Below are 26654 nucleotides of genomic sequence, written 5' to 3'. Positions count from 1 at the left end.
TGTGCTGGAGAAACAAGTCCCATCCATGGAGGCCCCACCTCACAATTTACAGGACTTAAAGGATCTGCTGCTAACGTCTTGGTGCCAGATACCACAACACACCTTCAGAGGTCTAGTGGAGTCCATGCCTCGTCGGGTCAGGGCTGTTTTGGCGGCAAAAGGGGGGTCATAATGTTATGGCTGATTGGTGTATATATGTATTATTGCATAAACGTGTGATCTCATTTTCTGAAATACGAACTGTAATAGTAATACACACACATTATATACAGTGTAATCTTGAGTAAAATCAACAAAATGACTAATATTAATAATCACTGAGATACACCTATGCGTAAGAAATGTATTTAGCAATGTTTTAAAAAAAATATTCAATTTAATTAGATTAATCGTGTTGGCTTAATTATGTTAATGTTTTGTTGTTATCTCCAGGACTCTAAATATACACTACCGTTCAAAAGTTTGGGGTCACAATGTCCTTGTTTTCGAAAGAAAAGCACATTTTGTGTCCAATTAAAATAACGTCAAATTGATCAGAAATACAGTGTAGACACTGTTAATGTTGTAAATGACTATTGTAAATGAAAATGGCTGATTTGTAATGGAATATCTACATAGGCGTACAGAGGCCCATTATCATCAACCATCAGTCCTGTGTTCCAATGGCAAGTTGCGTTTGCTAATCCAAGTTTATCATTTTAAAAGGCTAATTGATCATTAGAAAACCCTTTTGCAATTATGTTAGCACAGATTAAAACTGTTGTGCTGATTAAATTAGCAATAAAACTGGCCTTCTTAGACTAGTTGAGTATCTGGAGCATCAGCAATTGAGGGTTCGATTACATGCTCAAAATGGCCAGAAACAAAGATCTTTATTCTGAAACTCGTCAGTCTATTCATGTTCTGAGAAATTAAGGCTATGCCATTCGAGAAATTTCTAAGAAACTGAAGATCTCATACAACGCTGTGCACTACTCCCTTCACACAACAGCGCAAACTGGCTCTAACCATAATAGAAAGAGGAGTGGGAGGCCGCAGTGCACAACTGAGCAAGAGGACAAATACATTCGAGTGTCTAGTTTGAGAAACAGACGCCTCACAGGTCCTCAACTGGCAGCTTCATTAAATAGTACCCACACCACCAGTCTTAACGTCAACAGTGAAGAGGCCATTCCGGGATGCTGGCCTTCTAGGTAGAGTTGCAAAGAAAAAGCCATATCTCAGACTGGCCAATAAAAAGAAAAGATTAAGATGGGCAAAAGAACACAGACACTGGAAAGAGGAAGATTTGAAAAAAGTGTTATGGACAGACGAATCTAAGTTTGAGGTGTTCAGATCACAAAGAAGAACATTCGTGAGAGGCAGACCAAATGAAAAGATGCTGGAGGAGTGCTTGAATCCATCTGTCAAGCATGGTGGAGGCAATGTGATGGTCTGGGGGTGCTTTGGTGGTGGTAAAGTGGATTTGTACAGGGTAAAAGGGGTCTTGAAGAAGGAAGGCTATCACTCCATTTTGCAACGCCATGCCTTACACTGTAGACGGCACTTCACTGGAGCCAATTTCCTCCTACAACAGTACTATGACCCAAAGCACAACTCCAAACTATGCAAGAACAATTAGGGAAGAAGTAGTCAGCTGGTATTCTGTCTATAATGGAGTGGCCAGCACAGTCACCGGATCTCAACCCTATTGAGCTGTTGTGGGAGCAGCTTGACCCTATGGTACGTAAGAAGTGCCCATCAAGCCTATCCAACTTGTGGGATGTGCTTCAGGAAGCATGGGGTGAAATCTCTTTAGATTGACTCAACAAATTGACAACTAGAATGGCAAAGGTCTGCAAGGCTGTAGCTGTTGCAAATGGAGGATTCTTTGAAAAAAGCAAAGTCCGAAGGACATCATTATTATTTCAATTAAAAATAATTATTTCTAACCTTGTCAATGACTATGTTTCCTAGTAATTTTGCTATATTTCCTTATTCAAACTCATTTAATGTACACTCACCTAAAGGATTATTAGGAACACCATACTAATACTGTGTTTGACCCCCTTTCGCCTTCAGAACTGTCTTAATTCTACGTGGCATTGATTCAACAAGGTGCTGAAAGCATTCTTTACAAATGTTGGCCCATATTGATAGGATAGCATCTTGCAGTTGATGGAGATTTGTGGGATGCACATCCAGGGCACGAAGCTCCCGTTCCACCACATCCCAAAGATGCTCTATTGGGTTGAGATCTGGTGACTGTGGGGGCCAGTTTAGTACAGTGAACTCATTGTCATGTTCAAGAAACCAATTTGAAATGATTCGACCTTTGTGACATGGTGCATTATCCTGCTGGAAGTAGCCATCAGAGGATGGGTACATGGTGGTCATAAAGGGATGGACATGGTCAGAAACAATGCTCAGGTAGGCCGTGGCATTTAAACGATGCCCAATTGGCACTAAGGGGCCTAAAGTGTGCCAAGAAAACATCCCCCACACCATTACACCACCACCACCAGCCTGCACAGTGGTAACAAGGCATGATGGATCCATGTTCTCATTCTGTTTACGCCAAATTCTGACTCTACCATCTGAATGTCTCAACAGAAATCGAGACTCATCAGACCAGGCAACATTTTTCCAGTCTTCAACTGTCCAATTTTGGTGAGCTTGTGCAAATTGTAGCCTCTTTTTCCTATTTGTAGTGGAGATGACTGGTACCCGGTGGGGTCTTCAGCTGTTGTAGCCCATCTGCCTCAAGGTTGTACGTGTTGTGGCTTCACAAATGCTTTGCTGCATACCTCGGTTGTAACGAGTGGTTATTTCAGTCAAAGTTGCTCTTCTATCAGCTTGAATCAGTCGGCCCATTCTCCTCTGACCTCTAGCATGAACAAGGCATTTTCGCCCACAGGACTGCCGCATACTGGATGTTTTTCCCTTTTCACACCATTCTTTGTAAACCCTAGAAATGGTTGTGCGTGAAAATCCCAGTAACTGAGCAGATTGTGAATAACTCAGACTGGCCCGTCTGGCACCAACAACCATGCCACGCTCAAAATTGCTTAAATCACCTTTCTTTCCCATTCAGACATTCAGTTTGGAGTTCAGGAGATTGTCTTGACCAGGACCACACCCCTAAATGCATTGAAGCAACTGCCATGTGATTGGTTGGTTAGATAATTGCATTAATGCGAAATTGAACAGGTGTTCCTAATAATCCTTTAGGTGAGTGTATGTTTTCATGGAAAACAAGGACATTTCTAAGTGACCCCAAACTCTTGAACAGTAGTGTATATTAGTCACTACTGTATTAGAGTGTAGAAGCTCTACGTGAAGAGGTTACAAGCATTTACGTGCGCCGTTTTCAAATTAGTATTAAGAAAAACTAAAAGAAACATTCGATCCAAATACTACATAGATTAGTAATACAAAACACATCACATACAGTAAACATAAAGCTGTGTGTCAAAACTGAAGGCTTTTTTCTCTCCATACTGGTGTGAAAAGCCAGCTTGTCCTGTTGAGTGACAGGGAGCAGCGACTCTCAGGGCAAAGCAGCACCAAGATTTTCGGTTCCTCCCCTTCTCTAAAAGCTCAAGCCCAAATGATGGTTTCACACACACACTTAATGAAGGTGTCATTTGATAGGTTAAATCCCCAGCAATAGCAGGCTAGCAGCCTTTTTGTACCCAAAATCAGGAAGTTAGAAAAAAAAATAGGTTTACTTTAACATGAGTGCTGCTAGTCTGAACATAACATGCCTGTGTTGCCACTGATATGAGGTGGCCGTACCCCTCTACTTTCAATTTTTATACAGACCAAAGCCAAAGTTGTTGGGCTCTGTAATTCACAAGGTTTGAAATACAACATATGCATATATATTTCTGTGAAAGAAAAAAAAACACGAACCACCATTTCCCCTCTCCATTCTATAATAAGTGATGACCCGCAGGTTTGATTGGAATTTTAATGTTGTATTTCTTATTTCCTCTTTAAATTTAAAGTATCAATGCATGCTTTTTGTTATTTCATATGAATGTGGGATTCATTTGAAGTGTACATTTGTATTATTGCCCATATTATGATGAAAAATGCATTAATGTATATGACATACAGACTAAAATAAACTGAATCCAAGTTTCACACTGCCATTTGAAAGAATCGTGCATGACTCGGGAGATGGCGAGCCTTCAGATGCAGGTGCAGGAAGCCTGGAAGGCCATTTGTTTAATTTGCAAAATGTGTATTCTGTAGTTGACGGGATACAAAAAGAGATGAGGAAAGTGAACGACTTGACCTCAGAATGTAAAGCTCTGGCACATGAAAGAGACCGAATAGACACCGAGAGGAAAGAGAGGGGGGTTCGGTTGTATGAGACTGAGGTGAAGATAAATAAACTGAAAAAAATAACTGAGAACCGTTGCAGACAATTTAACCTGGACGAGTGTTAGAAATGTCAATAAAAGGATTAGACGTAGAATTGACAAAAATCAAGAAATGCAGAGAAAGGCACTTCAACTTAGGGAGGAGAAAGATCAGCTTGCATTGGCTAATGCTAAGTTAGAGCAGAGCATTGAGGTGCTAAAGGAAGAGATGCAGAAGCAGATGCATAGTAAAAGAAAAGAGACCATGAAACTGAATTACTATAAAAGAAAATCTGCAATGGATGGTGAACAGAGCTTAAGTGTGGCAGACAAGGTTAGGGAGTTAAATGAAGAGGTGCTGTTCTGGCAGAAGAAGTTAAGGGAGAGTTGGACAAGTTAGAGAACAAACATACGTGGAAAATAGATACATGGATGCTGTAAGGGAAGTGTATATGGACTTAGTTGCTAATATGGCAGTTAGCATGCATATGGCATCTCAGGTTGTTAGAGTAGTTTTAGAAAAACTGGCTGGTACACAGGTAGAAAGACTTCCAGGAGACACTTTCTGCAAATACAGTGAGGGAAAAAAGTATTTGATCCCCTGCTGATTTTGTGCGTTTGCCCACTGACAAAGAAATGATCAGTCTATAATTTTAATGGTAGGTGTATTTTAACAGTGACTGACAGAACAACAACAAAAAAATCCAGAAAAACGCATTTCAAAAAAGTTATAAATTGATTTGCATGTTAATGAGGGAAATAAGTATTTGATCCCCTATCAATCAGCAAGATTTCTGGCTCCCAGGTGACTTTTATACAGGTAATGAGCTGAGATTAGGAGCACTTTCTTAAAGGGAGTGCTCCTAATCTCAGCTCGTTACCTGTATAAAAGACACCTGTCCACAGAAGCAATCAATCAATCAGATTCCAAACTCTCCACCATGGCCTAGACCAAAGAGCTGTCCAAGGATGTCAGGGACAAGATTGTAGACCTACACAAGGCTGGAACGGGCTACAAGACCATCGCCAAGCAGCTTGGTGAAAAGGTGACAACAGTTGGTGCGACTATTCGCAAAAGGAAGAAACACAAAATAACTGTCAGTCTCTCTCGGTCTGGGGCTCCATGCAAGATCTCACCTCGTGGAGTTTCAATGATCATGAGAATGGTGAGGAATCAGCCCAGAACTACACGGGAGGATCTTGTTAATGATCTCAAGGCAGCTGGGACCATAGTCACCAAGAAAACAATTGGTAACACACTACGCCGTGACGGACTGAAATCCTGCAGCGCCCGCAAGGCCCCCCTGCTTAAGAAAGCACATGTACAGGCCCGTCTGAAGTTTGCCAATGAACATCTGAATGATTCAGAGGAGAACTGGGTGAAAGTGTTGTGGTCAGATGAGACCAAAATCGAGCTCTTTGGCATCAACTCAACTCGCCGTGTTTGGAGGAGGAGGAATGCTGCCTATGACCCCAAGAACACCATCCCCACCATCAAACATGGAGGTGGAAACATTATGCTTTGGGGGTGTTTTTCTGCTAAGGGGACAGGACAACTGCACCGCATCAAAGGGACGATGGACGGGGCCATGTACCGTCAAATCTTGGGTGAGAACCTCCTTCCCTCAGCCAGGGCATTGAAAATGGGTCGTGGATGGGTATTCCAGCATGACAATGACCCAAAACACACAGCCAAGGCAACAAAGGAGTGGCTCAAGAAGAAGCACATAAAGGTCCTGGAGTGGCCTAGCCAGTCTCCAGACCTTAATCCCATAGAAAATCTGTGGAGGGAGCTGAAGGTCCGAGTTGCCAAACGTCAGCCTCGAAACCTTAATGACTTGGAGAGGATCTGCAAAGAGGAGTGGGACAAAATCCCTCCTGACATGTGTGCAAACCTGGTGGCCAACTACAAGAAACGTCTGACCTCTGTGATTTCCAACAAGGGTTTTGCCACCAAGTACTAAGTCGAAGGGGTCAAATACTTATTTCCCTCATTAACATGCAAATCAATTTATAACTTTTTTGAAATGCTTTTTTCTAGATTTTTTTGTTGTTATTCTGTCTCTCACTGTTAAAATACACCTACCATTAAAATTATAGACTGATCATTTCTTTGTCAGTGGGCAAATGTAGAAAATCAGCAGGGGATCAAATACTTTTTTCCCTCACTGTATATGGTGCTGGAAGCTAGGAATGTATCTTTTTGCAGAGTAGAATTCTTACAGACAATGATTTGAGTCTCTGCACAGATGGGACAACAAAAATAAGTGTGGCACTGCTGGCATCTTTTTTAAGGATGCATTTAGGACTCAGGGAACAGGCATCAGGCTCTGCTCAGTGTACATTTGATATTGTCAGAGAAATGGTTCAGGACATAAGCAGACGTGGGGGTTGTGATTAGATTAGTTAGATTTATCAGAACTGTATGCAAGGCAGTGCAGGAAAGAGGCTGTGAAAAAAGTGGAAAACCAGTGCAATTCATGACATTTCTGGTAGGCAAGGATAAATCTGAATATGTGCCACTGGTACCATTCAAAAGTAAAAGAATCAACATAACGTTTTTCAGTGCAGCTGTTTTTTTTTTTTTAACCTGTACTTTAACCTGTATTTTCTGGAATTCATGAGAGAAATTCAGCATGAAAACAAATTGGTGGAATCTGTTTTTGCTAATCTAAATGTTAGACAGTACTTGGCAGGATGTAGGGCACTTGGATTCATCTGTAAAATGGTGACAGTTTTGTGAAGGAAGGAGCACATTCTTGAGATGAATGACAGGTATCAGGAACTTGTCCGCAAACTGAAGGCATGGTAATCAGATGGCCAGAATTGTGTTAGAGGAGATTATTGTTAAATTGCTCAATGATGTAGAAGTGAGTGAGAAGTGCACCAAATGAGCACGATGGGTCGAATGGCCTCCTCTCGTTTGTAAATTTTCTTATATGTTCTTGTGTGGAGTGTGGAGCCTGTCCTTCAGAAACTTACAGAGGAGACAATGGCAGACTTTGACAGCATGACTGTGCAGGTAGTGGAGTTAATTCTAGCAAGTCTTGTTAAATTGTGCTGCAGGATGTTAGCTGATCACCTAGAGCATGGGCGGTATGCTGAGGTATGCTGAGCTGTACAGTAAGCTGCAGTCCGCTACAAACATCAATGCCAGCTGTGAGAGGGATTTTAGGATTTTTGACCGGCTGTTGAGAGAGAAGACGAGAGCGACATGAAATGCTGTTCCTTATTTTGTAATTTGACAAAAAGTGGTCAAATTACACAAAGGTAGAGCTACATTAACTTTAACAAATGTGATGTTTGTTATTCTTCTTTCAGAAAACTTTGAAATAAAGTGTTGATTAAATGCAAAGTTTCCATGGTTGATTTTTATTTTCTGGGAAGAATTTCTTGCTGTTTTTAATGTATGTATCTGTGTTTAATATTATTTTCTGAACTGTTCGTAATTACATTGTAAGCTATTAACAATCAATGTGGAATTTATAAAAGATTGATATAATTGTTTTGTTAGTGGTATATGAAAACAGCCTTTCATTGTGCCTGCAGTTATTTTTCTTGGTACTTGATCACATTACAGTAATGTGCTGCAATCATATTGCAATTCTCCTGGCAATAGATATGCAGTTTTAACAGGACACAATGATGACCAATAGTAAACCGATTTATTGATCAGTTTAAAAAATGAACTTGCGTTTGCGGTTCACACTACTTAACTGAAAATAAATATGCACTGCATATAATATTACATATTACATTTTACTTTCTTGTCTAATTTAATTACTATACTGTAGGAATGTTTTATTGTATTGTATAAATTGGTATTTTTGTTGCAATACTAATAACACTGTGAATCAAGTCCACGCTTACAAATGTATTTTGCCGATACACACACAGCACACAGCCGGAGCTCAGCGCTGCTCAGTCTGTATGAATAGTGGCGGCTCTGGCAGTGGAATGCAGGAGGATCATTGTCTCGCTCTGCCTCTACATTCCAATCGAAACACTCGGAGCAGCTGCGCGGAGCTGCGTTTCGGTGCCGTTTCTCGCCCAACGCTGGACTCGCACCATTTGACAATGTATTGGGGTGTAGTATACACAAATCGATAAAAATGTATCAACTATCCCTTCCAAACATTAGGCAAGGGTTTTGTACTATGATAAATGTTGTGGTTATTAATATTTTTACTTGTATTAACAATACATGGTGTTTTTGCTGTGAAAAAATACATTTATTAGGGTTAAAGTCTAAAAACGAAATCATTAGTTTTTTTGGTATTGCAAATATCTAAGCTAAGGCATAATCTAATCATTTAAGTGAATAACAGCTTTAATTAATTAATTTATTTAAATCAAATCGACCACCCTAACTGTATTTAACCCAGTCAACAAAATTTTGACTTTTTCTAGCTTTTGTGGCTTGCAGTTTGTGAACTACTCGTTCTTTCCACTTCAAATCTATCTAACCAATACCAATTCAGTCTGCACTGGTATGTGTCAGTGAACGAAATGAACAAAATTAATCGATTCACCAAACTGAACTGAATAAAATTAATCGAGTCACTAAGAATAATCGAACTGTCCATCACTACTATGGATTTTCAAGATACAATAGTCATGGTTGTGGGCTAAGATGTAGAAACCCAACCTTCACAGTACTTGGCCACTTTTTACTCACCAGTAGCAAAGAGATAAAACTCATATCTATATGTCTCTAGTGTCATGTTCTTTGAGGACGTGTGCAGCTTTACAGCTCTTACCGTTTGAAGGAGATCTTCTGTTTCCTCTTGTGGCAGTCCAAGATCCATTCTTTGCGCACAATAGTGCCACCTTGCACTTTCACTTGGCTGTACTTGGGAGTGTTTGAAAAGGCACATCTGGAGAAACACATAGACAAGTGATGTACATTCTGGGACAAACCTTCACACACCACTTTCACTGCAAAACATCTGTAACTGCCAAACATGACAAAAGTAAAATGTGACTCTTATCATAGATTAATATGCATCAGTGGCTGCTTTATCATTTAACAAATTGTCAAGCTTGTCAGTTACCAGGTAATGAAATAACAACAGAACTGAAATGCAAAGAAAAAAAAAAGTAGAACCACTGATGTATACCACCTTAATTAGAACTGCTCTTTCCCAAGCAGTTTTCTTAAGGGCAAGAGTAAAGTGATCCACACTAGGCAGATTTTATCAGTGGGCATCTTGCAGACATGGTGTGCTACCTAGTCAGTAGGGCAAGGTAGATGTAGGCCTATGCCATATATTCAATATCTACCCTATCATTTGATTGCACACTATGATGGCTCCAGAACTCTAAACAGTTTTAACACTTGAGCAATAAAGTACTAATAATTCTCATGCCTAACGAGCATTAAATTCCAGAAAACAAGAATATACTTGGTAGAGGCATGATTGTGAGTCTTAATTACAGACCCAGGTCTCAATCATTTGCTACTGAAAGTTACCTATAATACAGCAATCTACCTTGTGAAAATTAGCCAGATCCTAATTTATTTAGCTTTCAAAAACATGCAGGAAATGGAATTAATGTTTTTTTCTACTTTTTTCAAAATTGATTTACTAACACCAACGATGCCATATTGATGAATCTGTCTACTTTAAATTGAGTGGCAGTTTGTTTGTCATATCACAGTACTAGTGCCTGTCCCCGCCTCTCAAAGAAGGGGTGCGACTGAAATGTCTTGTGCCACCAGGTAGAAAAAATGGCTACTGCAGTGCAGTGTAACCCCAGAAACATGACCCACACAAGGGGCATTTTTAAGATACTGGTAGGAGGGGAACAATCCAAAGGAGAAGGAGAACAAAATAATGTTTGAAATTAGGTCTTAAATAATTGTATTTTTACATACATTAGGTATATTGATGTTTGATCATGTACGATTGATTTAACAGCGAGTTATAATCATAGGTGAGAGTAATATTACACGCTGCACAGTGCAAGTTTTGGTCTCCCATTGAAGATAAACGTTCCACGACCTCTAACTTTATATTTTCCCCGGTTAGCGTGAGTCTGGTTGCTAATCAAGTAGAAGACAAGAACTGATACTTCCTCCTGTAATTCCTCTCACAAAAAAAATGTACTGATTACAAAGTCAGAGAAGCTGAATAAAGCCCTAACCTGCCTGGAATCAATGTTTTGACTGGCGGTTCTCTAGTTTGAATCTTGTACCAAGGAGTCATCATTCAGTTCCAACAATGAGAGATAAGGTGCATCATGTGTTGATTCAATTTAATAAAATCACCCAGCTGTATGGTTAATGATTGGAATTGAGACCATATAAGAAAAAAAAGAAAAAAACATTAAACATTTTTTTTTAAAGAAGAAAAATAAACATCCAATGCTACAAAATACAAAAAGGAAACAACTTTTCTAACCTTAAATTAGCAATCTGAGAACAGGTTTCCCTCAAACATTTCCCTGTATTTAGCACAATCCATCATTCCTTCAATTCTGACCAGTTTCCCAGTCCCTGCCAATGGAAAACATCACAACAGCATGATGCTGCCATCACCATGCTTCACTGTGGGGATGGTGTTCTCAGGGTGATGAGAGGTGTTGGGTTTGCACCAGACATAGCTTTTTCCTTGATGGCCAAAAAGCTAAATTTTAGTCTCATCTGACCAGAGTACCTTCTTCCATATGTTTGGGGAGTCTCCCACATGCCTTTTGGTGAACAGCAAATGTGTTTGCTTAATTTTTTCTTTAGGCAATTACTTTTTTCTGGCCACTCTTCCGTAAAGCCCAGCTCTGTGGAGTGTATGGCTTAAAGTGGTCCTATGGACTGATACTCCAATCTCCACTGTGGAGCTTTGCATCCAGGAGCTTTGCTCCTTCAGGGTTATCTTTGGTCTCTTAGTTGCCTCTCTGATTAATGGCCTCATTGCTGGGTCTGTGGGTTTTGGTGGGCGGACCTCTCTTGGCAGGTTTGTTGTGGTGCCATATTCTTTCAATTTTTTAATAATGGATTTAATGGTGCTCCGTGGGATGTTCAAAGTTTTGGCTATTTTTTTTATAACCCAACCCTGATTCTGTACTTCTCCACAACTTTGTCCCTGACCTGTTTGGAGAGCCCCGTGGTCTTCATGGTGCCACTTGCTTGGTGTTGCAGACTCTGGGGCCTTTCAGAACAGGTGTATATATAATGAGATCATGTGACAGATCATGTGACACTTAGATTGCACACAAGTGGACTTTATTTAACTAAATATGAGACTTCTGAAGGTAATTGGCTGCACCAGATCTTATTTATTTTATTTTTACTTTTTAGTTTTAAGTTATTTTTTCATTTCACTTCACCAATTTGGATTATTCTGTGTATGTCCATTACATGAAATCCAAATAAAAGCTAATGAAATCAGTGTAGCTATTGATCAGTGTAACTGCACATGTCTGGCACTGCCCTCGTCTGTATTGACATTCAAAGCGGCCATTAACTGTGCTATTAGCAGTCCTGCCTGGAAGGGATTGCGCCATCCCGACAGCCTTGTGTCATTCAACGCAACACAGGTGTGTACCCTCCTAATTAGCTACAGGTGGAGTATTTAACAGCCCCCTGGACCTCTGCGCCAGCAGTTAGCACCAGCACCCTCAGTTGCTCCCTTCTGAAGGGTCACAATTCCAAAGGGCAGGGACTCTAGCTGTGGGACTCCAGACTGCGAGGAGACACCACACAACAACAGCAGGCAGCCATGACTATCTCTCCAATTCCAGTCCTGCTCTCTTCCTTCCTCTCGGTGTGCACCTGCATGCCATTGCCCCCCTAATCCCTCTAATCTCATCTCCCTGCCTCTCCCCTCCTCCTCCCTCCCCTCCATTCCCCTCTCTGGAGGTCTGTGGAACTGCCAACAAGGCTGACTTCATCTCCGCTTTAGCATCCCACCACTCTCTGGATTTTCTCGCTCTCACCCAGACATGGATTTCCCCTGAGAACTCAACCACCCCTGCCACCTTATCCTCTCTGTTTGTCCTGTCCCACTCCCCCATTTTAGCAAGTGGAGAAGGGAACAGGGCTTCTGCTCTCTCCTTCTCTACTGTTCTCTGTCCTCCCCTTTCTCTCCACTATCACGACTAACAGTTTTGAATTCCACTTAGTAGAACTCACCTCTCCCTCTCACCTCTGCCTTCAAGTTCTCTACTACCCTCCCGGTCCACTCGCCTCCTTCCTGGATGAACTTGTCTTTCTTCTCTCCTCCCTTGCATACCATCTTCCTGGGAGACTTCAACATCAACCTCTCCAACCCTACCCACTCTGCTGTATTTCTTCCCCTTCTCCACTCTTAACTTCTCTCTCTCCCTGTCTCCCCCGACTCACAGGGCAGACCACCAGCTAGACCTCATCTTCTATAAAGGCTACTCCCCTTTGACGCTCTCTGTGACACCCCTGGACATCTCAGTCCACCACTTAATCTCTTTCTCCCTTTCCGTCCCCTCCCTCCCCACCCCACCCACTCCCTCTGTCTGTCACCTTCTGCTGTAATCTCCACTCCATCTCTGCCTCCACTGCTCTCACTCTCTTCCCCTCCATATATCTGTTAACTGTGCCAACTACCCTTTGTTCTCCTCCCTCACCTCCTCCCTTGATTCTCTCTGTCCTCTCACGTCTCATCTTGTCCATCTCTCCCCTCCTCAGCCTTGGATCTCTTTCGGTCTCTGCTCAACCCAATCCAGTCTGGAAGAGGTCCAAACTCCCAGCTGCCTTCGAACTCTACTGCTCTCTACTGTCCACATTCTCCTCCTCACTCACCTCAGCCAAGAAGTCTGAATTCCAATCACTCTTTGAATCCTCTGTCAACAACCCCCACAAACTCTACACCACCTTCTCCTCCCTCTTCACCCCCCTCCCCCTCCTCCTCCTTCCTCTCTCTCTGCTGATTTTGAATCCTCCTTCTTCTCCTCCAAAATCACAGACATCCGCAAGCTCTTCAACAGTCCTGCCTCCTCTCCCATCCCGCCCAAGTCTCCCACCGATCAAGCTTCCTTCTCTTCATTCTCACATCTTTCAGACTCTCCTCCAAAGTCACGAACCCACAATGTGTGCCCTGGACCCTCTCCCCACTCGCCTCCTCCAAGCAACTGCTCCTGATCTACTCCCTCCTCAACTCCTCACTCCTCTCTGGCTGTTTCTCCTCTGCTTTTAAACAAGCTGCTGTCATCTGACTCCTCAAGAAACATACCCTTGACCCTACCTCTCCTCAGAACTACTGCCCTGTCTCCCTACTCCCATTCCTCTCAAAGACCCTTGAGTATGCTGTACATCGGCAGCTCTCTGCATTTCTTTCCCATCACTCACTTCTTGATCCTCTGCAATACGGCTTCCACACAGCTCACTGCACTGAGACTACTCTCCTGGCAGTCACTGATTCCATCAGCTGTGCTTGGATGGCCTCCCTCTCCTCAGTCCTCATCCTCCTTGATTTCTCTGCAGCATCTGACACCATTGAGCACTCCATCCTCTGCTCCTTCCTTGCTGACATTGGTATCTCTGGGACTGCTCTCACCTGGTTCTCCTCCTACCTCAACGACAGAACCTATCAAGTGACATGGCGAGGTTCCTCATCCACCCCCCAACTTCTCCTCGCTGGCTTCCCCAAGGCTCCATCCTGGGCCCCCTCCTGTTCTCTCTCTACACTCGCTCCCTGGGTCCCCTCATCGCATCCTATGGTTTCTCTTACCACTTTTAAGCAGATGATGCCCAGATCTTCCTGTCTTTTCCCTCCTCTGACCCTCTCATCCCCTCTTGCATCTCTTCCTGTTTGTCTGCTATCTCTGCCTGGATGCACTCACACCATCTCAAGCTCAATTTCTCCAAATCTGATCTATTTTTTCGCCCCTCTTCCTCAACTTCTGCTGACCTCTCCATCTCAATCCCCTTGGAAACTACGACACTCTCTCCCTCTTCTTCCGCTAAGAACCTAGGAGTCACCCTCAAATCCTGCGCTCTCCTACACTCAGCACATCACCACGCTGACACACACCTGCAGATTCTTCCTGAGCAACATACGACGAATCCAACCCTTTCTCAGCAACTACTCGACTCAGCTTCTTGTCCAGTCACTGGTCCTCTCCCGCCTGGACTACTGCAACTCCCTCCTGGCCGGCCTGCCTGCAACTACTACCCACCTGCTCCAGCTCATCCAGAACTCTGCGGCTCGTCTGGTATTCTCCATGCCCCGATTCGCACACGCTACTCCACTGCTCCGCTACCTCCACTGGCTCCTGATACCAGCACGTATTCAGTTCAAGATACTGACCCTCACCTACCGCTGTCTCGACCACAATACACCGAGTTACCTTCAGACCCTCATCTCTCCATACATCCCCTCCTGACCGCTGTGGTCTTCTGGGGCCAGAAGACTAACTCTGCTTCCTCTCCACTCCCCTTCCTCCAGAGCCCCCTCCTTATCATCTCTGGCCCCTAAGTGGTGGAACGACCTTCCCACTGAAGTCAAAACAGAGTCCCTAATCTCCTTCCGGCGATTACTCAAGACATCTTTTCAGACTGTACTTGTAATTTAGTCATTCATTCAACTGTAAGATTGCACTTATACAACGTTTTGTCATAGTCTTGCCTTTGCATTACTATTACTTGTATCGTTAATTTTGATTTCCCCTATGCTCCCCTTCCTTTAGCTCTTAAATTTGGCTTAACATCTTGTCTACACTTATCAGCTTTTACAATCTAGGATGTAAGACCTTATATATTGTTTACTGTATATCTCGTATACACTTGTGTTAATCCTAAATTTGTAAACTGTATTATGCCTTGAACTGCACTGTATTATTGCAATTTGTATTGCTCTTATATTTTGTAAGTCACCCAGGACAAGGGCGTCTGCTAAGAAATAAATAATAATAATAATTGTATTACTTGTTAGTGTTTTTATTTCTCCTTTGTTAAACAAAATAGATTTAATCTTACCAGGATTGCAAAGGTTTTACGATCATGGCCCATGACACCTACTGGCTATGTAAAATGACCTTTCAAGGGTCATTGACAGCATTACAAAAAGGCAAGTCTCAAAGTGGCTGTTGTTTGAATTTTCGAAATGCATAAAATCCACTGTAGACTTTTAGTTACTGGCAAAGGAGCATCAACCATGACAAAATGTGCGAAAGCGCATTGGATAAACAGTCCCTATGGTTATGTAGGCTTACATGAGGTGTGTGCAGTCTGGAGTCCAGTCGGGCCTATACTTCGCACCCATGGCCAGGGCTTTATCCCTCAGCTCGGCCCGGAAGGGGTTCTGGAAACCACTGAGGACAAAGATGGTGCCCTCCAGTAGATGACTGAACTCCTGACGTTCAAACGGGTCTGCCTTCTTCTCCTTCTTCTGCAGCATCTTCTTCTCTTGTGCAGGTGGTTTTGTGACTGGAGAGGGGATGGCTGAGGTAGACAGAGAACACACTTAAAAACTGACCAGACACCTGTGAGCTCTACATTGTTATTAATGAGAGCTGCACAATGCTACATCCCTCTGAGGTGATTAATTTGTGAGCTGAGTTTATTAACATAAACAACAAAACAATGAACCGTCTTTAGATCTGTGTGGGTATGAAAGAGGAAAAAAAATAATTTCCAAGAAACATGGCACAAACAAATTTGTAGAAAACAATAAGAGACAGTATAATTACAGAATGAAGAATTTACATGGACAATTAATAACTGGATAAAAAAAGGGAGGGGGCACAATATTCCAACTGAGGAATAACATTACATAAGTTATGTTTTAGTAAACATTTTTTTAGATTTTTTCTTGGAAAAGCATTTTTGAAATTTGTTGCCATACAATCATGTATTGAACAAATAAGTGCAATTTGTTAACCTATTTTATTTATTTGTACTGTATATAATGGTTTCATAAGGGTCAAGGGATTCAATGTTATACATAACTTTTAGATCAGATATGAAAAAAAAAAAAAAAAAACATTTTTTTTGGTCATAACACTTAATCAGGAATTTTTACCACTGATCAACACATGTCCATAATGTCAAAGTGAAAAATATAATCTGCAAATTGTTCTAATTAACAAAACAGAAAATAATTGAATGCATAAGTAATCACCCCATCAGTCAATATTTGGTAGAGGCACCTTTGGCAGCAATTACAGCCATAAGCCTATGTGCATAAGTCTCTACCAGCTTTGCACATCTGCAATTGTTCTAACTGAGCTCTCAATTACTTAATTGAACCCTTAATTGAAGTAATTACATTTCACTTCCAATTGTGTAATTGATAACTAGTTGGTTCCTTAATAAGATAATTTCCTTATACAATGCTATACTTAACTTAAAACCCCTAATGTTACAACTAATTAAAAGGATCTGATTTAAGAAATTATTACTCTGAGTACACTTGGGAAAATGTTGAACCACTCCGAACATGACAGTTGGTCTAGTTAAAAAAAAACAAAAAAAACAGGTTAAATAAAAAGCATAATTTCATGATATATAACAGGCACTATACATAAGGAGAAGGAAATTAACACCCCCCTGACCTCAAAGGTCCCTCTTGAGTGTTTGAGAAGAAAGCCCATGGTGTGAACAGATGCCGATCAAAGCAGATGGCATGTTTGTGGAGGAAATGAGCACCACTATCTTATCTCCTCAAAGATTGAACATCACTGATATAGGGAATAAAATTAACACCCGCCATGCGCCAAATGCAGGTAGATTTAGCCAGTGGCGGGTAAATCTGTCAATCTTACCAGCCACTTTGGCGGGTAGCCAACAAGTGTACGGGAACTCAACTTGTTTTAATTTCTCCTAGCGTATTGGGCAATCCGCAATATCATTTTTTTTTTTTTAATATATGGCATTTGGACAACCTTCGGTCCAGAAGGACATATTTCATGGAGAGTAATGAAGCAGAAGCTAGGTTCCTGCAGGTTAAGGATGTGGAAAGATGATTACTTTTAATGACTTTTCATAGTTACAATTACTGACTTTTTAATGACCTGGATCAAAGTGTTTTCGAATTAAAATTGTTGCATCGACAAAGTCCATATACGCACAATCGGTGAAATTATGCAGATCTGTGCAATGCAGATCTACAACGCGCTCCATGGCTTTCTTACAGAGAAGCACATACGGGTATAATATGTGCAGTGCAATTAAACTACCAAAAATCTACAGCTGGAATGTTAACCCACCTAAAAGCCAAACACCCATCTGCAAAACTAGCAATGACATAAAAGGAAAACGGAACAACAAAAACATTCATATTATACACACAGCCAGCTGTTGCTATGCATTTGTTATTAGCTCAAACTCGAACACACAGGTGTGTTTCCGAACGTAGACGGCAGTCTGTGTGTTGAGTGTGGTTTGGAAATGTGGAAAAGTAAATCATTTAGTCAAGTAGATTGTATAAATTAGCTAGCTAGATAGGTCTTACACATTCTGTATTTCGCTTTTGTGACCGGAAAACATTGTCACAAGGACACTAATGTTAAGGCATTGTCGTTGCAGCTCACATTGCTAAACTGGCAATTGAATGAAAATGTATAAAAATTGAAAAACATATTGGTCGGTCAGTTACAGATTGCAAAATATTCCCTTATAAATAAATAGTCACAATCTTTATAGTTAATTTGAAATTATTATGCCATTTCCTAATTCTAATAATGAATTTTTACATAGATATTTATTTAACAACGTTGTTGTGTTAGATAAGTATTCATCAATTACTACGTATTAATTTATGTTGAAATTATTTGCGACAGAGACGTGCATTTTTTGCTGTGTAGCGGAGATTCTGCTGAAGAGAAACGTGCAGTTTGTTTACATCGCGTCTTTAATGGCGTGCATGGTACTGACCAATTGAAAAGACATTACTGTCTGTCATCATCCCTAGAGATTATAATTTTTACCAAATCCAAAGGGCCTCTCTCAACCCTGGCACTCTTAGCTGATAAGGCAGGTGTCAGGTTATGCGCTGGTGCAAGAGCAGTGGTCATAGTGCAGCTGCGAGAGAGAAACAGACTTTTACATTGTAGCTTATAAACAATGACCTTTAATGACAACATTAATTTTAATGACTTTTAAGGGCATTAAGAAAATACTTTTAAATGTAATGACTTTTAATGACGTGCAGAAACCAAGAGAAGGGAGTAGCAGTGAAGAGCAAGAGGAGCATGAAGAGTGACAATGTGTCACCATTTAACACCCATTCTCATGTGTTAGTTTAGTGTGTTTATACAGATAACCATTAGCTGCCATGATATTGCATATTGATTGTTTAATTTGAAAACAATGCTCCCGCTCACTGTCTCTGCTGGCAAGTGTTATAATTCAATTGAATGCAATGTTTTGGTCAAAGACCTTATAACACTTGCAAGTTGAAACTGTGTGGGAGCATGTTTTTTCTATCCAGATCCTTTTCCATCATATGCACCTGTCTAAGACTATATATAAGTGTGGGATTAGCTTTTGTTATTGTGATTGATTAATTACCTGAATAAATGTCATGTTATAACATGTTCATGACACATTTATGCACCCTTATGTATATCTGGTGGTGTTTACCTTTGGCTGGAAAAAATACCAAGTTGCTGGTAAGTTTCCTTCTACCAGACAAAATTGTATCCTCTGCTGATACTTCTGTTGCAACTCAACAGCTGTTAAAACAGCACACCACAGCAGCTTTTCCAAGACCAGTATTCAACCAAGGCATGAATGGAGTATATATACTGGCTTGGAAAAGTCAGCATTTCCATCTCCATCTGCTCAACTCAGACCACTGCAACTACTCCATGATTTTTCTGTAGGATATATACTTGGTCTTATCCTTCTGAAACAAATGCTGCTAAAAACAACAGTGGATTTTCAAACTGTAAACTCACTAGGCCCACAGCCCAGCTATTTAATCAATCACAGGATCTGATGCAACTGCAATCACTAACAACCTGAACCTGCAATTGAACTCTAACGTTGACTTTCTTTTTTAGAATGATTATACATTTACATAACCTAAATACTTACATAACACTGTCTAGCCAGACAGTTAGTACCAGTTAAACCACTGGTGTATGCATTTTATATTTCTATGGCCTATCGTCCCGCAATCGTCCCAAAGTCTGTATTGAACCGTCCCAGACATATTTTTTATCGTCGCCGGGACGACGTTAATTTCGAGCCCTGACTACAGTCATAATCAGTGATTCCACAGCACAATATATATATATATACACACTCACCTAAAGGATTATTAGGAACACCATACTAATACTGTGTTTGACCCCCTTTCGCCTTCAGAACTGTCTTAATTCTACATGGCATTGATTCAACAAGGTGCTGAAAGCATTCTTTAGAAATGTTGGCCCATATTGATAAGATAGCATCTTGCAGTTGATGGAGATTTGTGGGATGCACATCCAGGGCACAAAGCTCCCGTTCCACCACATCCCAAAGATGCTCTATTGGGTTGAGATCTGGTGACTGTGGGGGCCAGTTTAGTACAGTGAACTCATTGTCATGTTCAATAAACCAATTTGAAATGATTCGACCTTTGTGACATGGTGCATTATCCTGCTGGAAGTAGCCATCAGAGGATGGGTACATGGTGGTCATAAAGGGATGGACATGGTCAGAAACAATGCTCAGGTAGGCCGTGGCATTTAAACGATGCCCAATTGGCACTAAGGGGCCTAAAGTGTGCCAAGAAAACATCCCCCACACCATTACACCACCACCACCAGCCTGCACAGTGGTAACAAGGCATGATGGATCCATGTTCTCATTCTGTTTACGCCAAATTCTGACTCTACCATCTGAATGTCTCAACAGAAATCGAGACTCATCAGACCAGGCAACATTTTTCCAGTCTTCAACTGTCCAATTTTGGTGAGCTTGTGCAAATTGTAACCTCTTTTTCCTATTTGTAGTGGAGATGAGTGGTACCCGGTGGGGTCTTCTGCTGTTGTAGCCCATCCGCCTCAAGGTTGTACGTGTTGTGGCTTCACAAATGCTTTGCTGCATACCTCGGTTGTAACGAGTGGTTATTTCAGTCAAAGTTGCTCTTCTATCAGCTTGAATCAGTCGGCCCATTCTCCTCTGACCTCTAGCATCAACAAGGCATTTCCGCCCACAGGACTGCCGCATACTGGATGTTTTTCCCTTTTCACACCATTCTTTGTAAACCCTAGAAATGGTTGTGCGTGAAAATCCCAGTAACTGAGCAGATTGTGAAATACTCAGACCGGCCCGTCTGGCACCAACAACCATGCCACGCTCAAAATTGCTTAAATCACCTTTCTTTCCCATTCAGACATTCAGTTTGGAGTTCAGGAGATTGTCTTGACCAGGACCACACCCCTAAATGCATTGAAGCAACTGCCATGTGATTGGTTGGTTAGATAATTGCATTAATGAGAAATTGAACAGGTGTTCCTAATAATCCTTTAGGTGAGAGTATGTATATATATACACACACACATACACACACACACCTTCTGGAAAACTACTATAGCGAGTTTTCTGCAAACTTTCTGCAAACGTGGTGAATGTTAACAGCAAACTTGCTGCAAAGTTCACTTTTCATATGCAAATTAGCTGTTCTGGCAAACAATAGTGGCGATCTTCTGGCTAACAGAGAATTTGTCAGGTAAATGTTCCATAGTCTATATACTTTAAAACTTGTTTGCATTTCACTTTTCACAATTTTATTTGGCCCTTTACATTGGAATCTCTCTATGCATGAACCTATTATTCCTTCTAGTATGGATGAGCCTGAATCAACATAGTTACAGAAGATACAGTAACGCTCTCTTTCCATTTTATAAAATTTTACTAGTTATTTCATAATTTCATATGAGGGGAAAAAAGTATTTGATCCCCTGCTGATTTTGTACGTTTGCCCATTGACAAAGAAATGATCAGTCTATAATTTTAATGGTAGGTGTATTTTAACAGTGAGAGACAGAATAACAGCAAACAAAAAGTTATAATTTGATTTGCATGTTAATGTGTGAAATAAGTATTTGACCCCCTATCTATCAGCAAGATTTCTGGCTCCCAGGTGTCTTTTATACAGGTAACGAGCAGAGATTAGGAGCACTCTCTTAAAGGGAGTGCTCCTAATCTCAACTCGTTACCTGTATAAAAGACTCCTGTCCACAGAAGCAATCAATCAATCAGATTCCAAACTCTCCACCATGGCCAAGACCAAAGAGCTGTCCAAGGATGTCAGGGACAAAATTGTAGACCTACACAAGGCTGGAATGGGCTACAAGACCATCTCCAAGCAGCTTAGTGAGAAGGTGACAACAGTTGGTGTGATTATTCGCAAATAGAAGAAACACAAAATAACTGTCAGTCTCCCTCTGTCTGGGGCTCCATGCAAGATCTCACCTCGTGGAGTTTCAATGATCATGAGAACGGTGAGGAATCAGCCCAGAACTACATGGGAGGATCTTGTTAATGATCTCAAGGCAGCTGGGACCATAGTCACCAAGAAAACAATTGGTAACACACTACACCGTGAAGGACTGAAATCCTGCAGCGCCCGCAAGGTCCCCCTGCTCAAGAAAGCACATGTACAGGCCCGTCTGAAGTTTGCCAATGAACATCTGAATGATTCAGAGGAGAACTGGGTGAAAGTGTTGTGGTCAGATGAGACCAAAATCGAGCTCTTTGGCATCAACTCAACTCGCCGTGTTTGGAGGAGGAGGAATGACCCCAAGAACACCATCCCCACCGTCAAACATGGAGGTGGAAACATTATGCTTTGGGGGTGTTTTTCTGCTAAGGGGACAGGACAACTGCACCGCATCAAAGGGACGATGGACAGGGCCATGTACCGTCAAATCTTGGGTGAGAACCTCCTTCCCTCAGCCAGGGCATTGAAAATGGGTCGTGGATGGGTATTCCAGCATGACAATGACCCAAAGCACACAGCCAAGGCAACAAAGGAGTGGCTCAAGAAGAAGCACATTAAGGTCCTGGAGTGGCCTAGCCAGTCTCTCACTGTTAAAATACACCTATCATTAAAATTATAGACTGATCATTTCTTTGTCAGTGGGAAAACGTACAAAATCAGCAGGGGATCAAATACTTTTTTCCCCCCACTGTATGTATATATATATATATATATATATATATATATATATATATATATATATATATATATATATTTTTTTTTTTTTTTTTTTTTTTTTTTTTTTTCTGATAATGCTTTGGCAATACTAATGTACAACTGTCATGCCAATAAAGCAATTTGAATTTGAATTTGATCCCAGCTAATAGATAGATGAGATCAGACACACATGTTGAGAACGAGGCGGTGAAAAAGTAGTGAATTTGAACAAAGTCCAACCAATTCATTCAATCTGTTCAGTGTGCTTTGTAATGAAATGGGCAGTGAAGATATGCAGCTTTTGCTACATACTGAAGTGAGATGGTTATCAAGGGGTAGAGTGCTCTTTGAACTGCACTCCAAGGTACAGATGTTTCTGCATGACCAGAAATCTCCTTTGGCAAGTCTATTTGATGATCCAGTATGGCTGGTACAATTATCCTACCTGGCTGATATATTCTCATGTTTGAATGAGCTGAATATGGGACTGCAGGGGCTCTCTTTAACAATCTGTGATGTGTCTGACAAGATCACTGCTATGAAGAAAAAGCTGCAGGTTTTTGTTAATAAAATCATGGCAGGCAATGTCTCTGCTTTCCCTACTCTGAAGAACCATCTGCACACATATGGTGTGGCATTTGATGCTGCAGTTTGTGACTGTTGTGCACCTTTTGTCATTGGAAGAACAGTCATTAGAGTATTTTCTAGTAGAGGCCACACCAAAGTAGATCAGGAACCCCTTTACTGTTGATGTCACAGGAATACCAGAGGATCTGTCCTGTACAGGTGAAGTTGCTCGAGTTAACATCTGATGATACTTTGATGTCAGAATTTAAACAACTGTCACTACTGAACTTCTGGATCCAAAGACAGAATGACTACCCAGCCCTCTCATTAAAGGGTGTGCGTTTTTTTATGCCTTTTCCTACTACCTATCTTTGCGAGAAAGGTTTCTCTGCTCTCACTGCAACCAAGACAAAATATGTGACTTGTAGGTGGTACTTGGATGCTTTGATCAGGGGTGGTACTTGGTTAAAAAAGTTTTGAGAACCACTGAACTACGCAATGCTTATTCCAATTGGCCAGTGTAAAGTGGGGTTCCTTAGACCACTGCAACCGCAGTTTCTCGTGTTTTGCTGAAAGAAGTTTAGGTCGTCAGCAGTCATACCCTGTTCATGTCAAGGTATGACAAGTTGTGCATTCTTTTATGAGTTTTCTGGCACCAATGTTGCACAGCACTGTCAGCTGACTAACTGTAGCCTATGTGTTGCTCTGCATAATTCCTCTTTTGGGCTCTTTCATCAATGAGCCATTTTTGACCACTTGCCTGCCGTAGGCTATATGGATAACGGACCATCCTTGAAACAAACGGGAAACTGTTGAGCATGAAAAACCCAGAAGCACTGCAGTTCTTGACACATTCAAATTAGCATGCCTGGCACCTACTACCATATCCTGTTGAAAGGCACTTAAAATCTTTTGTCTTGCCCATTAACCCTTTGAATGGCAAACACTCCAGAACCTCAGTCCAGACAGTGACCCCAATCTGAACAATAGGACAATGTTTGGATTCTACTTGGTTCCTTACCTTTGGATTTCTTGGCAGATGACTGTGCTGGGCTGGCTTTAGGTTGCGAGGGCCCCTCAGACTCTGGGGAATTCTGGTATGTGGGTTTCTTTGCGGGGGGTGGAGAGGTTGCCTGACGCTCTTTACTAAACTCAAATTTTCTCTTCCCAGGAGTTGAGACCTAAGTGAGAGAATAAGACAGAGCCTTTATTTATTTTAACTTAACAAATGCTAATGTTTAATTTAAATGTTGTCTTTCCATTAAAAAGCAACTTTAATACTAGAATGCTAAAGTTCCTGGAGAAACTTTGTCTGCATGTGAAAGTATGTTTTAGTACAGTAAGCAGTATGTTTCACTGTACATGTAGTATTGTAGTATAATGTATTATAAAAGTGTAATATGGTATAAAACAGTGTATTATAGTATTTTGTGTACTGTAGTAATATTGATAATACATCACAAAGTAATAGAGTATACTATAGTATACAACACTGTACCATAGTATTATGTACTATAGTATTTCACAGTATACTACTGTATAGCTGTGTACTGTAGTATATCACAAGTTACTACAGTATACTGTAGTATAATAGTGTATTATGGTATAATAAAGTGTACTACAGTATGTGTTGTACTACTGTAGTACTAGCTATAATACATCACAAGGTAATACAGTATACTATAGTATAGTATTTGTTGTAGAACTGTAGTAATGTAGTATTTGTAATACTATATTATAGTACATGACAAGGTACTACGGTATAGTATCAGTCATATGTTTAGGTTGCATTAATTATTATTGATATTGTGAAATATTTTTATACTACAAAAGATTTAGAAGTGAGTAGTCTAAATCTTTTGTAGTCATTTTTGTATTACTTTAGTATAAATACATGCTAATTTGGATTCATATGTTGTTTTTCTCTGACTTTATGTGAACGAAAAGAAACAAATTCGCCCGTTTTATCATTGGAAATAGTTACATTTCAAAATATCACTGTCCTGGTCACAAAAGCATAGTTTGTGGGGAATAATAGCCATTTTCTCTACTTTAGAAGCATAAGCAATAAGGAAATAACACCTACTACCCAGTAACACAAATTGTGTTACATAGTGTTATTACTTACATATTCTGTAACTTTTCTGATGTATATAAAGGTTTTAAATAATTTTCCAATATTTAGGGAGAAACTGAGTTAAATGTCACACCTTCAGTACATCAGAATCCTAGTATCTGGATATAGACTTTAGCTCAGTATTTTTTTTATGAGAACACCAGGAAACAGCACTACATTTGTTCTGATTAATACAAAAACATTATACTTTTAAAATCTAAAACTCAGCACTAGTATGAGGAATGCACTTTGTATACTGGAGCTATACCAATGATGAGCAGTATATACAGTTAGGTCCATAAATCTTTGGACAGTGACACAATTGTCATAATTTTTGCTGTGTAAGCCACCACAATGGATTTGACAGGAAACACAATGTGTTTTAAGTGTAGACTTTCATTTGAGGTTAGTTACATCCAAATTGGGTAAACGGTGTAGGAATTACAGCTGTTAGTAGACCAGCTGTTACAATTCATTCATTTTCCTTGACCCATTAGTTATTAAATTACACACAGTTCTATTTGGTGAACAGGTTCCTAATTGCGTAAAGGTACACAATCCCTTATCCAAAATTCCGAAATTCGAAAAGCTCTAAAAACCAGATGTGCGTGGTGTCAGTTTTGACTCACTGCTCCTAGAAGTAACAAAAGCATCAGGTGCTCTCCCATATTGTTTGCTTTTTTGTTTGAAGTTTTAGGTTTTATTTTATTTTATGAATTTATATGTTTGAACTTAAGTTTGTATGCAGGGTTCTGCCACAGACCGTGCTGTGGTGTTACCGTAATACATAGTACATATACTGTAATACCTTTCTGAAATTTGAAACATTCCGAATTCCGAAACGCATCTTAACCCAAGGGTTACGGATAAGGGATTGTGTACCTGTATATAAATTGTATATATAATCTCCTGATTAAATCAGTAGCGTTGCTCAGCTGTTTGCTTGGCGGCAGTGATTGTGAACTGCTGATCAGTGGTAAATGTTGGATCCAAAATTAAGCTTTCATCTAAAGGTCTAATACTAATTGTTCCAATAAAAGTTTTTACAACGTTTAAGGAATGATCCCCGTTTATGGAATGATACTTTTTGTTGCCTTGCATGTTCTAAAAATTGACAAATTGAACCATAGGCATAAGTTTAGGGGGCAACTCCAATGTTGATAAAACATTAAATTGTCCCCCCCAATATTGTATGCCCGGATCAATAGGCATAGGGGACGCATCCCCTACAATGTTGACAGTGCCCCCCCCCAATTCTGAAACGAAACGAAACGAAAGCCCTGCATTGGACGCTAATGCAAAGTGCAAGAAAGAAATGATAAATAGAATAGGAGCAGGTAGAGGAGAGTTATTAAAGTCATTAGTTAAGACTAATGTTGGAATGACAAAAAGCAAAGTAGAATCAATGGCTCAATCAAGACATTTTGATTCCGATACCGATAATCGGGAAGCTAAATTTCCCGATTACGGATATATCTGCCAATATTTACTTTTTTTGTTAGCATGCAAAACAGAAATATT

The 26654-nt window shown here is 40.6% G+C and overlaps 1 protein-coding gene across 2 annotated transcripts in view; it reads right to left on the bottom strand.

The window, feature by feature from the left end:
• xrcc1 (X-ray repair complementing defective repair in Chinese hamster cells 1) overlaps window positions 1-26654 on the bottom strand; it is a 145868-nt gene that overhangs the window by 71943 nt on the left and 47271 nt on the right. For both annotated transcript variants that reach the window (XM_066719475.1, XM_066719476.1), the window contains exons 8-10: window positions 24039-24198; window positions 15534-15762; window positions 9110-9226 (exon numbers count right to left, since the gene is read on the bottom strand). In XM_066719475.1, coding sequence (XP_066575572.1) covers window positions 9110-9226; window positions 15534-15762; window positions 24039-24198 — 506 coding nt within the window. The remainder of the gene's footprint in view (window positions 1-9109; window positions 9227-15533; window positions 15763-24038; window positions 24199-26654) is intronic.

This window comes from Amia ocellicauda, chromosome 12 (genome assembly GCF_036373705.1).
Source record: "Amia ocellicauda isolate fAmiCal2 chromosome 12, fAmiCal2.hap1, whole genome shotgun sequence".
NCBI classification, from domain to species: domain Eukaryota; kingdom Metazoa; phylum Chordata; class Actinopteri; order Amiiformes; family Amiidae; genus Amia; species Amia ocellicauda.
The sequence above is the reverse complement of the archived record's forward strand: the minus strand, read 5'-3'. Positions and strand labels throughout refer to the sequence as shown.